The 12,037-nt window shown below is 62.3% G+C and overlaps 1 protein-coding gene across 7 annotated transcripts in view; it reads left to right on the top strand.

The window, feature by feature from the left end:
* The first annotated feature begins 1,014 nt into the window (after positions 1 to 1,014).
* The window catches only part of LOC116592632, a 28,229-nt gene continuing 17,206 nt past the window's right edge, over positions 1,015 to 12,037 (top strand). For 5 of the 7 annotated variants that reach the window (XR_004286549.1, XR_004286547.1, XR_004286548.1 and 2 more), the window contains exon 1: positions 1,015 to 10,330. Coding sequence is in view for 1 of the 7 variants with exons in the window: in XM_032345923.1 (XP_032201814.1) it covers positions 9,687 to 10,330 (644 nt within the window). In the remaining 6 variants the exon portion in view is untranslated. The remainder of the gene's footprint in view (positions 10,331 to 12,037) is intronic. The other 2 variants (XR_004286551.1, XR_004286550.1) reach the window with 1 other exon arrangement.

Here is a 12,037-nt window from a genome sequence, read left to right as displayed (position 1 = left end):
GCGCCAGAGGGCCAGGCCGGACTCTCTACGGGGAAATCACTCAGGCGGCAGGAAAAAAGCTGCTGGGGCCTCCTTGGCATTATAACCAGAGGCGGGACCCTGGAGCCCGGCCTGTCGAGACCCCCCCGGGAGGGGGCGCGGAAAGGAGCCATGCGGTCCCAGGGTGTTGCAGTGTAGTCGCCTCCAGGAGCCAAGCTGAGGCCTAGAACCCCCCGCAGCTCCTCCGCCCTAGGCCAGCGGAGCAGGAAGTTGTTTCTGCGGGGAAGGAAGAGCGAGCTCCAAGCTGGGCAGCGGCCCTGGGCACGGTGCCCCCGCCATCCCACGCCTTCCCGGCACCCTGAGGGCACCCCTCCTCCGCCAGGCACCTTGCGCACCCCCTCCATCTCTGGGCTCTCTGCGCTGCCCCTCTCCACTTCACCAGATCCCGTGCACCCCGCCCCCCACCACACCTGGCACCGCGCCCCTCCCTCCGCCGACGGACGCTGTCCGCAAAGCCGCCGCGGGGTCGCCCTGGCACGCACCCTGCCCTGGGGGAAGGCCGCCGCCGCCGTCGACCCCGAGCCCTGGCCCGGGACTTTGTCCAGAGCTCCGGGGCACACGCCGCCCCCTGCAGTGCCGAGCCGGCTACCCTAGCGGCCGTCCGCGGCGCGCACCGGTCTGCGCGCAGGCCGGAGACCGTCGGTCCGCCCCGGGTCCCTGAGCCGGGCCAGAGCCTGCGCGCGCGCCCCTCCTGCCCGCAATCATGGCAGCCGGCGCCTCGGAACGCAGCCGCCGAGCGCGCTCCGGCAGCCGCCTCGGTGCCAGGGCGGCCGGGCGAGCAGGGGCCAGGGCTCGCGCCCGCCCGCCCCCGCAGACGCGCGGCCCCGGGGCGCGATGCTGGAGGCCGATGGGGGTCCTCGCGGCGCGGTGCCCCCTGGCCGCGCCGGCAGGCGGGCGGGGCCGCGGGCCGGGGGCGCGCGGCGGGGAGCGCCGGGGGTGGCGTGCCCGCGGGGGCGCGCACGCGGGCCTGCGGGGCGAGGCGCGGGGTTCGGGCGGCGAATCCGCTGCTCGAGCCGCCCGCCCCGCCCGCGCGCGCCGGCCCCCGGAGGAGGGTGCGCGGCGGAGGGGGGGGGGTGGGAGTCGGGGAGGGGCCGCGGCCCGTCCTCGCCCGCAGCGGGCACGGCCGGGGGCCCCCCGAGGCTTCGTTGGTATTCCGGGCACAGCCGAAGCCTTGACCTCCCCGCGGAACAGAGGCGCCCGGGCCCGCGGGCACGGCCGCTGTCCCCGGGAGGTCTCTCCTGGCTGCGGGGCCCGTAGGCGCCTTGCTTCCCCCACCCCCTCCTCCCCGTCTCCTCCTCTCCGGGTCCCCCGTACCCCCTCCCCCGCCCCGATCCGGCGGCGAAGGGGTGGGCAGGGAAACGCGCTCTCTGGGACAGGTGCCAACTCCGAGACAAAAGACATAAAATAGGCGGCAACGTGGGAAGCGCGGCCGGCGCGCTCGGGCGGGGACGGAGGCGCCGCGGGGGCCGCATCCTCGGTGCCGACCGGGGAAAGTTTGGGAAGTCGCCGCGGCGGCTTCGCAGCGGCGGGGGACGCGCGGGCCGGGCCGCCCTCCGCGCCGCGCTCGCCCTCTCCGCGCCGCTGCTGAATAATTCATGGCGCGGCCGCCGGCCATTAGCATGCACCGGGCGCGCGGCGCGTCTGTGCCAAGCCGCCGCCGCCGCATTCGGCGCCCGGGCCGCGCCAGACGAGCGGCCGCGCGGCAGCCGGGCCCGCGCTGTCCCCGCGCCCGCCCGGCGGCGCCCATTGTGCCCGGGCCGCGCCGCGGGGCCGCCCCGAGCCTGCCCGCAGCCCTCAGCGCGCCCGACGGCCGGGCTCTGCAAGTTGGGGCCCGCGCCTCCCGCCGGCCCGGGAAGCACGTGAACTTGGAGAAAGTCGCGGGGCGCGCCGGCCCGGACCTCCGCGGCAGGGCGTGGGCGCCCCCGGCCCGGCGCGCTTTCGTTTTCGTCGGGGACAAAGGTCCCCCGAGGCGCTAGTCGCGGACGCGGAGACCGGGTGCTGCCCGCCGCTCCTCGGAGAGGTCCGGCGGCTCCGTACCGGCAAGCCGGGGTCAGAAGAGGAGGAGCGGCGGGGTGCGGGACATGGGCGCTGGGGCCTGGCCGTGCGCCTCGCCCGGCCGTCTCTCCGTCCCGGAGCCGTCCCGCCCTGCGAAGAGTTGCGGGAGATGGCACCGCGCTGCGCTCTGCGGTTTACACGCGCCAAGGAGGGAAGCGTTTCGGACCAGGACTCAGACCCGCGGCCCAGGGCCTGTGCGGTGCGGGCGCGAGAGCGCAGCGCCGGCCGCGTCCCCGCGCGCTCCTCCGCCAAGGGCAGGGCAGTCGACCTGCGTGTCCCGGGTCACCATCGGGTTCCGGGGCGACTCCTGCGGATGGTAAGTGCATTTCTCACTTTCGCTACTTAGTGAGTATTTAAATATTAATGAAGGGATTTCTAAGAAGAGCCTGTAGGGCAGGCAGGCCTTCCGCAGACCCGGGAGGCTGCTCTTGAACCGGCGGCCCGTGCAGCTTGGCAAGAACTCCGCGGCCGTCGTTAAAATTCAGGAACTTGTTATTTGTGAAATACAGTTTCCGATCTCAGGTGTGCGGACCGTTTGCCAGAGAGAATCTTGTCGGACACAGAAGAGAGCCATAGCAGCTATCTTCACCAGAATAGAAAAAAGAGAAAAAGCAAGCATCTGTTTTTAGGGGCGATGTGTTGGGAAGGGTGATCTGGAAGCAGCAATCCCTCTTTGAAAAATTGACATCATTCATTCCTTTCCTAAGCCAGCCAAAGCGCCGCTTCTTCTTCTTTTTTTTTTTTTTTTTAATTTTTTTTTTCCCCTGCTGGTCAAACATTTATGGAGAGCGGGCTTCAGGGGCTGCAGTCAAGCGTTGGTGGCCACTGGGCCGGTTGAGTGAAAGGCCCTTGTGTGGAGGCTCTTGTTTATGGTGGCATAAAATGAAAAACAACTCATAACTTTTCGTAATAAATCCCCCTTTATAGGCGGCTCACACACAGGCCCAGCCGGCGGCCCTGGGGAGTTTGTGGGGAGGAAGAAATGGGTGAAGGAATGCACGTTTGCCATAATTACAGGGTTGTAAGGTAACGCTGAAATGAATTTCTTCAAAGTTGGGTTTCAGAAGCCAGGGCAGTCCCTGCAGGCCGTCCCTGTCTCCGTTTTTATTTTCGTTCGTTGGTTCTAGCCATTTGGGATTTTAAAATGCACGTTTGTACTCGCGGGCACCTATCCTGTTAAAGTGAAACCCGTCCTGGAGGTGGCAGGGGCGGGATGAAGGGCGCTTTTTCGTACCATCCTACCAAAGTACGATTTCTCCTCTGCTCTCCCCATCTTACTGATGTGGTTTGGAGAACCTTAATGGGCGATTTGACCACAAAATAATGGGCAGGGCCCCCCCCCCCGTTTCCATAACGCCCCAGAGTTGTGAGCTGGCACCTGAAGGCCATGTTTCCGGGAACGTGGACAGAGGCCCAAGTCGCCCAGGCCTGCCTCACGACAGCCTCTCCCCGGGCTGCCTGGGTTCCCTAGAATCCGGAGGAAAGAGGAGACCGTTTGGCTAAGATATGGCCAACTCCGGGTGCAGAAGCCAAAAGTTTGCTCCAGTGCTGCGTACGGGACCCCGGGGGCCGCCCCTTCTGCTAGGCCGCTCTGCCCCCACACCCCTCACTCCACCTCCCCACCTCCCCCATTTTGAATTTTTATTTATGACGCTGTCAGAGGCAGTTAGCAGATGTGAAACCCGGGTGGGACGTGCCAGAGCGATCTCAGGAACGGGGTTGCCGCTGCGGAAGGCATGCTGCTGCGGCCGGGAGCTGTTGCTTGGCGTTGGCAGTGGCCCGGCCCATGCTCAGAAGAAGCTCAAGTTCCGGAGGACCCTCGCCTGCAGAGTGTGGGAGATGTTCTCTCCGGGTCCGCAGATGACCTGTGCCGTATCTCGTGGTGGGCAGGGCCGTGTGGCATTCTGCCGACCCCCCAAATGAGGGGCATCCGTGGCTGCTTCTCCCCGGGCCCGTGGGAGCAGGGAAAGGCCTGAGCATCCAAGGAGGTGCCCGCAGGGCTACTTAGTGGGGGGGTTACCATTTGACGAAGCTCCAGATCCCCATCTCGGCGGCCCGAGTGTGCCCCCAGTCCCTGGAGGGAGATGGGGTTGACAGTCTCTAGTAAATTGTGCTCCCCCACCCCACGCTCCCGGACAGAGGCCTGGCCTCAGCCCCAGCACCGTCCTGTCCTGCCTTTGTCCTTGTTGCTTTGGAGCCAGCCCGGTTCCGAGGGAGACTTGGGCCCCACCGGGGGCTTCTTACCGTGTTGGGCTATCCCAACTGGGCAGAATTCATTTTTGAGGGTATGCACACCAAAATCGAGGTTCTGGAAATGGCTCCTGTGTGGTTTTTGTCGCTTCTGGACTGAATAGAAAGTGCTAGCCGGCGGACAGGGGCTCACGGACTGCGGTGGGCCAGTGGGAGGCTGGCCCTGGCATTTCTGCTTTTGTTTTAAACCAGGGCCGGCCCCCGGGTCTTTCCTCGCCTGCGCTTGGGGCCGGGTCCTGCCCAGCCGTTGGCCACTTGAAGCCCCCAGATCCTGGGTGAGGGGTGTCCTGGGTGCTGGTGGAGTCCAACTGCTCAACACAGGCGATGTGTGGTGACGAGGCCTCCACTGGGGCCCGGGTGTACACCATCACCTGAGCAGGGGCGGATGGCGTTGTGCTAGGCTCCGTGGGAACAGCGGCAGCTTCGTGGCAGGGTCACTTTCTGGGTCTGTGTCGTTTGCCCCGATGGGGCGGTTTATGAACCAGTCTTGCTTGCTCCTGTCCTCAGAAGGGGCCTGGGGCCTGTTCTGCCCTGGTGTGGATGAGGCCTGACGGAAAGGCAGTCCCTGGGGCTGAGGGATGGGGCCTCTGCCTGAGCAAGTGCTCCCTGGTGTCCAGGGAAACCAGTGTGTGTCCCTAGTGAAGGCCAGTGTTTGGGAAGGGGGGGCAGCCCTTGCAGGCCTGCGAGGAAAACACCTCACAACCATCATGCTTGGTTTTCCTCGGGCTTAGAGGGTATCCTTGCATGTTTGGGGAGAAGGGAGAAGACACTTGTGGGAACCCCATGAACGGGCCGGGGGTGGGGGTGTCCTGGCTCCCGTGGGGCAGCTCCCATCTGGGCTTGCCCCTGGCTTACTGTGTGACCCCAGACAAGGCGGCTCACCGCCCCGGGCCTGCACTCTGAGCCCTAGCCCTGGGAATAATGACAGCACCGTCAGTGTCCAGACAGCTCTCTCCCCACAAAGCACAGTTCCTGGCACGTGGCAGGGACACCGTAGAGCGTGCTCATGTTGTAAATGGTGATCACTGTGTTTACCATGAGGGATGATTATATTCCTGAGTTTCTAAGAACCAGAGTCCAGTTTTGGTTTCTCTTGGAAGGACACCTACGAGTTTACTCCTCACCCCCGAAAGGTGAACTTTGATATTTTCTCCCAGGTGGAATGCCAGGAAGCTTGCAAAGCCGGGCTTCCCTTGTCACGGGGACGTGGCTCGGAGGCACTGGGGACACTAGATGGGAGCAAGGCCCCGTGAGGTCCTGGGACATGTTTACCGAGGAAGGAGGGGAGCCTCCCCACAGAATGGCACTTCAGGAGCTCATGTGGGTGCTGACCCGGGGGTCTGACCTGTGCCTCTCACCCCTCTGGGGCTCCAGGGAAGATCGAGGGCAGGCCGTCACCACTCGGGGGCCGGAGTGGCCACACCAGCTGCCAGCATTCGAGCTGGCAACGCGGGTGTCGATTTGGTGGGAGGGTTTCACTGCCGGTGAGCTAATTGTTCTTCGGCCAAATACAAGCATGCATTTCCCAGAACGCTTCGTTGAGGAGAATCTGCTCTCTTAGCCGATGGTTCAGGAAGATCAGCAAGATGGCCCTTTCTCAGAACGCGCTGTCGGGACGAGAAGGGAGCCCGGGCATTGGCCAGACATGCTGATGTGTCAGAGCAGAGGAGGGGAAAACGCAACAATTGTCTCCAAGCCAAGACAATGGATCTTTTATATGAAATACTTATTTTCAGGGCGGACCAGTGCCCTGTTGGCTGGGACGGCAAACCTTGAGTATCTGGCTGTCACAGGCCCCGAGAACCCAGTCAGAGACGGAGATTTCTAGAAAGGGGAAAAGGACCGTCTCCTGACCCCCGATTCTTGGGAAATGCAGTGGGAACGCCTGGCTTTCTTTGTTGAGTGGAGGCTAAACTTTCTCAAGTTTAATTCTTTCCTTCCGGGATCTCTTTCGCAAGACTGTGGGGGCTCCTCGCAAGCACGCAAGCACCGGAAAGGTAGCCAGGATTGCAGGGTTCTGGTGGTGAGCTGGGTTGCCCCTGCCAGGGGCCAGACCTGATGAACCTTTGTCTGCTGGGGGGCGTCGGAGGGTTGGCAGGGTAGGCACCCAATGGAAGTGAGGAAAACCAGGACTCTTAAGAGGAAGGGTCCATCTTCCCAGGAGGAGGCCATCGAGAGCAATTTCGGATGAATCTGTGATTCTCTGGAGCCCTTCGCTCCTCCCAGAGCCCACGGTCCAGTGCCTTTGGGAGCAGCGTGTGGGTTATCAGAGAGCCTGGCCTGCCGTGGTGAAGCCACACGCCAACCCTCACATTCCGTCCCCGGCTGGAGAGGGTGTGTTTGTAACTCCTGACGGCCTGGCCCAGAGTTCGCCCTGGAAGGATGGCTTTCTGAGTGACTAAAACGAACAGAGAGAGGGTCACTCTGAGGCTTAGGCACCCGCCGTCTGCCGTCTTCCCCACTCTGCCGCCGTGGATAGCGTTCAGCCGGGTTCCTGCTAAATCCACTGCCTCCAGGCAGCCGGGAAGGCGCCCCAAGAAGCGGGGCCCAGCCCCCAGGCTCCCGTTAGGGACTCGGAGGAACGGATCCGGCGGGGGCCGGAACTGAGAGCGTCTTCCTGGCGTTGGGGGGACGTGGGGAAGGCTGTGGGGCTAATCGGCCTGGGATCCCTGCCAGCTGAGGGGGTCCTGAGTCTGGGCGCCCCTGCGAAGAGGGTGAGGACGGGAGGGAGCGGCCCCCGTGGGGGGGTGACGGATGAGAGTCCCCCCCCCACCAAGCTTCCCTTCACCCACGAGTCTTTGTTGGCAAATGATAACATTCGGCTTTCAAAAAGGAGGTTTCGTTTTTTAAAACTGCTTTTACATGGGGTTTTTTGGCTTGGGTTTTTTGGGATCCTGGAACTGTTTCACTCTGGTCTGTTTCACCTGCCTCCCCTCCCCCGAAATGCCATCAAGAGTCTCTTTTGGGAGTGACCAAAACGACGTCCGAGGCCCCGTGTCGATTTGGTAAAATCGAAGTAGAAAGTGCTGGAACGGTGTGTCAGCGGCAGAACACCCTCGGAGACGGGCTTTTATTCTGGCGGCTGGGGCAGCCCCTGAAGTCGATGGCCGAGGGTCTCGCTGTGAGATCTGGATGGTGGACTTGTTCGCGCCGGATTCCGGACGCGTCTGAAACCCGCGAGGCTGCGGCGGGCGGCCGAGAGGTGGCTTCTCCGAGGAGACGTGTGAGAGCAGAGGCGATGGCTGTTCTCGTGGTCGGAAATGTGTGCATGGCGAGGATGACGTGAAACAGCTTTCTCTTTCTTTTTTCTTTTCTTTTCTTTTCTTTTAAGGAGTGATAGTATTTTCCCTTAAGATTAAAAAAGGAGTGTTGTCCCTGATCCCTTTGGCTTCTAGAGCTCGGGCTGGGTTTTTGGGCGGCAAACCGCCCTTCCTTAATTCTGGCATCTCAGACGGCAGGAAGAGTGTTTAGCTGAAATATTTACCTGCTTGGTCTGGGGCTCTTAAATCTCGATTCGCCTTTCATGTGTTTAACAGCGATATTTACATCCAAATCAGCGCTTTATAATTACATTTTAAGTTCTAATAAAACGATGGTGCCGGCTTTGTTGGCAGCGGGACTGAGTTCCATGCGGGTGGCATCCCCTCACCCAGACCGGCCTGGGCTCCGAGGGGGCGCCAGACACGCGGGTTCTGGCCTGCGGGGACACACGTGTGTACTGAGCATGACAGGGTCTGTGCGTGTCACCTGTGGCGCCCTCCCCGCTCAGCCAGGGGGAGCAGGGCTCGTCCCTGGGGATTCTGGCCCTGGCAGGTGGCGATGCTGCCAAACCTTCCGGCACAGGGCTCCAACCGAGAAGGACCTGATTCGGGCCTGGCTGCTCTGCCACCCGGACCGACGTGTTGTGTCCTGAGCCCCACGCTGGGGCAGAGGCCATTATCTCCTGGGCAGCCCTCTGGCCCAGCAAAGGCCACTTCTGGTTGTGGCCATATTGTGTACGCCTGTGCTGGGGTAAGGGACGCCCACTGCCTCTGCCTCCGTAACAACCGAGGTTCTGCTTTCTCTCCTTGGTCAGGGGCCAGTCCCAAAATGGCCACCTGGTTTTCAGTGGCTTTCCCAGTGGAGCATGGGAGCTGGGGGGCACCCTCTCCTCCCCAGGGGCCAGGCTGTTGGCGGCTGTGCCAAGCCGTTCCTGGAATGGAATTGCCCGCGTTCCTGGTTAGGCGCGTGGCACCGGAATCCTACCTGCTTTGTCTCTGGCATCAGCTGGTGAGCTGGTCACGTGGTAGTGTGCGTGAGACCAGAGCCCAAGGACCAGAGGACTCCTCCTGGACTGCTCCCTTCTTGCTCCGTCGCCTCGCCACCTCCCACCCCCTCCTTTGTGGGCATGACCGTGTCTGAGCCTGCGCTCCCGTCCCCAGATGCTCCGGTGTCTAGACAGTCCCTTAACCCCAGTCCTTACTGGCAGAAGGGCCCATGAGCCAGACGACAGGCCCAGCCACGGCCAGTCCATGCTGTGCCCTCCACTGGAGCACAGAGCTGGCCCTGCCTGTCCAGGGAGGCCCTGTCTCACACTGACAGCCCCGTGGCTCCCCGTGCACGGAGATAGCAAGTGCCTGGCCACATAAAGGGTCAAAGGAGAGACTTGCAGATAGCACAGCCCCACAGACGTGGCCTGCCTGCCTTGAGCAAAGGACAGCCAAATCTGGTGAATCTCCAAATAGAAGCTCCAAGTTAAACCCTCAGGCCCACTGACCGGTTCTGAGGGCCATAGACCAGGCACACTCCATCGTGGCCCCGTGTGGTGGCCAGGATTGGCTTTGGCAGAGCTGAGGAGTCTGTGATAGTCTGACAGGGTGTGGTGGCACGCCTGGACTCTGGACGCCGGGGCCCTCGTGGTGGCCCGGCTGCTTGGCAGCGCCTCTGGGCGAAGCGGCCGGCTCCTGAGCACCAGCGGGGTGCCTCTGCGTGCGCTTCTCCTTCTGTCCTCCGGCAGCCCTGAGTGGCAGGAGCCGCTATCGCTGTTCCTTCTGTGGACGGGGAAACTGAGGCTCAGAGAGCTGCCACGGCCCAGGGCCAGGCAGCCCCTCGGACACAAGGCCGATGCCAACCCCTGGCGGCTCAGCCTCTCGGGGCATGGTTAGAACGGGCTCGCTCCGAGGCCGGGGGTCCAGGGAGAGGTCGGGGTGGGGTGGGGGGCCCTGGGCCTCGCCTCCCCCCTTCCATCGCCGGGGAGCACGACGGGTGCTGGCCGCCGCCGCCTGTTCCTCCTCGGGCCGGCCCGGGAACAATGCGGCCTCTATGCCCGCAGCGGGCCCGGGCCGCCTGGGCTCGGGAGCAACATGGCGCCCAGGGCCGCGCCGCCTGGCCACGGGGAGGGCTGGCGCCTGGGCTGCGCCTGGGCCGGGCCGGCTCCCCCGTCCTCCTCGGGCCAGCCGCTGAGTGGCCAGCCGCGCCTGCTGCCTCCTCCCTCTCCCACTCGGGCCCCCCCCCGCCGCCCCCGCCTGGTGGTGGGTTCGGGGGTCCGGCCCACCCGCCTCTGCCACGTCTGCCATCCTCCCGGCACCCAGGAGCATCTTTCAAAAATTCCCGGTGGGCGGGGCCGAGCCGCAGCGGCCGCCTCTGGCCCCCCCTCCGCGGGCAGCCAGTGCCAGATGAGAGCAGGAGACAAAAGTAGCATTTTCCTCGTCCTCCTGGGCTGGAGCAGAGCCTCCCCCAGCACCACTTGGCTCCTGGCAGCCCTGCCTCCGGGTGCCGGGGTGGCCGAGGCCCAGGCCGCGCCGGCCAGGACCGAGGGGACCGATGGACAAGGTGGCTGGAGAGCAGGACGCCCGAGGGCCCGTCGGACCGGGGCTGGCACCTGGGGACGGCCTGCTGGCCGGCGGGACCTGCCCTCCTCCTGCCGCCACCGTGCCCGGCCAGGCCAGGAGGCGCCCTTGCCACTTCCTTGCCCTGGAGAAAGCTCCTCACGTCCTCCCGACCTGGGGTAAGTCGCCTTCTTCCCTCCTCTTGTGCTGGAGACAAGCCGAGGGCTCTGCCATCTTGTGCTCGATGCCTGTTACGTTTCCTTCCCTCTAATTGGTTATCCGAAATTCAAAATTCTATTTCCGAACCCCCCCCCCCCCCCCACCATCTTCAGTGAAGTAAGCCTTTCCAAAAACTGCGGGGAAAATGCAGAAGCCAAGCCCATTTATTTTTAAGATCCAAAGCGATAGGCTTTGGGAATCACAATAAAAATGAATGTTTGTTATTTCACAGTGGCTGTGTGTTCAATTAGATCCGAACGAACGTTTCAGGGGGTATTACGAGGCACGGCCTACTCGTTTCTGCTCAGGAGGACAGCTTGTCGTGGGGGGGGTTCTCATCATCATCATCATCATCATTATTATTATTTTAATTTTTGGTGGTGCCAGGAGGGGCAGAGGGAAAAACACCAGCGTGCCCATGCTCCTCCCAGCAAACTCCTCGGCAAGCAGGGCTGGGCTGGCACACGGGAGGGGTGGGTTCTGCATTGAGAAACAGAGGCCTTTTTATTTTACCCGGCGTCTTTAATGCTGCCATGTCCACAGTTTAGGGATCCAGTTCTTTTCTCCCTTTCGTTTTATTTTATTTTGGGGGGGGGTGTGTGTGCGGGTGTCGGGAGAAAAAAGAAGGCTCTTTTTGGCTCTCAGCTCAGTATGGGGAAAATCTTTTAGGTTGTTTTGTGCTCTGTTTTTAAAACACTTACTTAAGCCCGGGGTTTCCGCCTCATGGTGCCGTGTCCAGCTCATAACTGCCCTCCCCACAGATGGTATGTGGGGTCCACGTGGACACGACCACCAGACGGACCCTCAGGGGGCCTGAGTTGTCCAGGGTCAGCCTGTGCCGGATCCCGTCCTGGTTTCCCATCTGCAGAACCGTGGGCTGAGACGTTCGACCGTCCAGGGCCTGAACTGTGGCCAACAGGGGTGGGACTCCCTTGAAGACCTTTGCTTCCCCGGGCCATGCTGCCGTCGCAGCCCAAAAGCTACCCTCCTCGGTTACCCGAGCTGCTGTGATGGTCCCTGACCCTTCAGAATGGCTGGACCTTTTCAGATAAAAGGTGGGCTTTGCAGAGTTGAGTTCTGACTTACCTCCGTCCCCTGGCAGGCTGACAAAAACGCCTACAGATGCGGCCTGGTTTTTTCCCCACAGTGGAGGGTAGCCGGGGTCTTGATTTATGGAAAATGGAAAATCGGGCCCAGAAAGTTCTAAATGGCAACGGAGAGGAAAAGTCCCACGTAAATACATCTTTGTTTTCCTAATCGGAGGCGTCGGGCCCTGCCCGTGTGGGTCTGAGCAGCCGGCCTGGGCAGATACCACCAAGCGTAAAAGTGAGCTCAGCTCGCACAAGGACGACCACGGCTGCGTTTGTTCTTGCGTTAGACAGCGGTCCCTACTGGGGGTGCGGGCGGATATAGCAGAGATGACTGAAACATCTTCATGGCTGGGACAGCCACATTCTGCTGCTGCAAGCTGGAGGGTGATCCTACCCAAATATTGAGCAAGCACCGAATGGAACACTGGTGAGAAAGTAGAAGTCATGGGAAAAAGACGGAGCGCCATAAATGCGAAAGGAAGAGTCCAGAGTCTAGAGGGTGGGTTTTGGGGGAAAGGAGGGTCTTTTGCATTTTTTTTTTTTTTTAAGAATTTGTGCTCTTCATAGCTGCCCATG

Source organism: Mustela erminea, chromosome 6 (assembly GCF_009829155.1).
Source record: "Mustela erminea isolate mMusErm1 chromosome 6, mMusErm1.Pri, whole genome shotgun sequence".
In the NCBI taxonomy this organism is placed as follows: domain Eukaryota; kingdom Metazoa; phylum Chordata; class Mammalia; order Carnivora; family Mustelidae; genus Mustela; species Mustela erminea.
The sequence above is the reverse complement of the archived record's forward strand: the minus strand, read 5'-3'. Positions and strand labels throughout refer to the sequence as shown.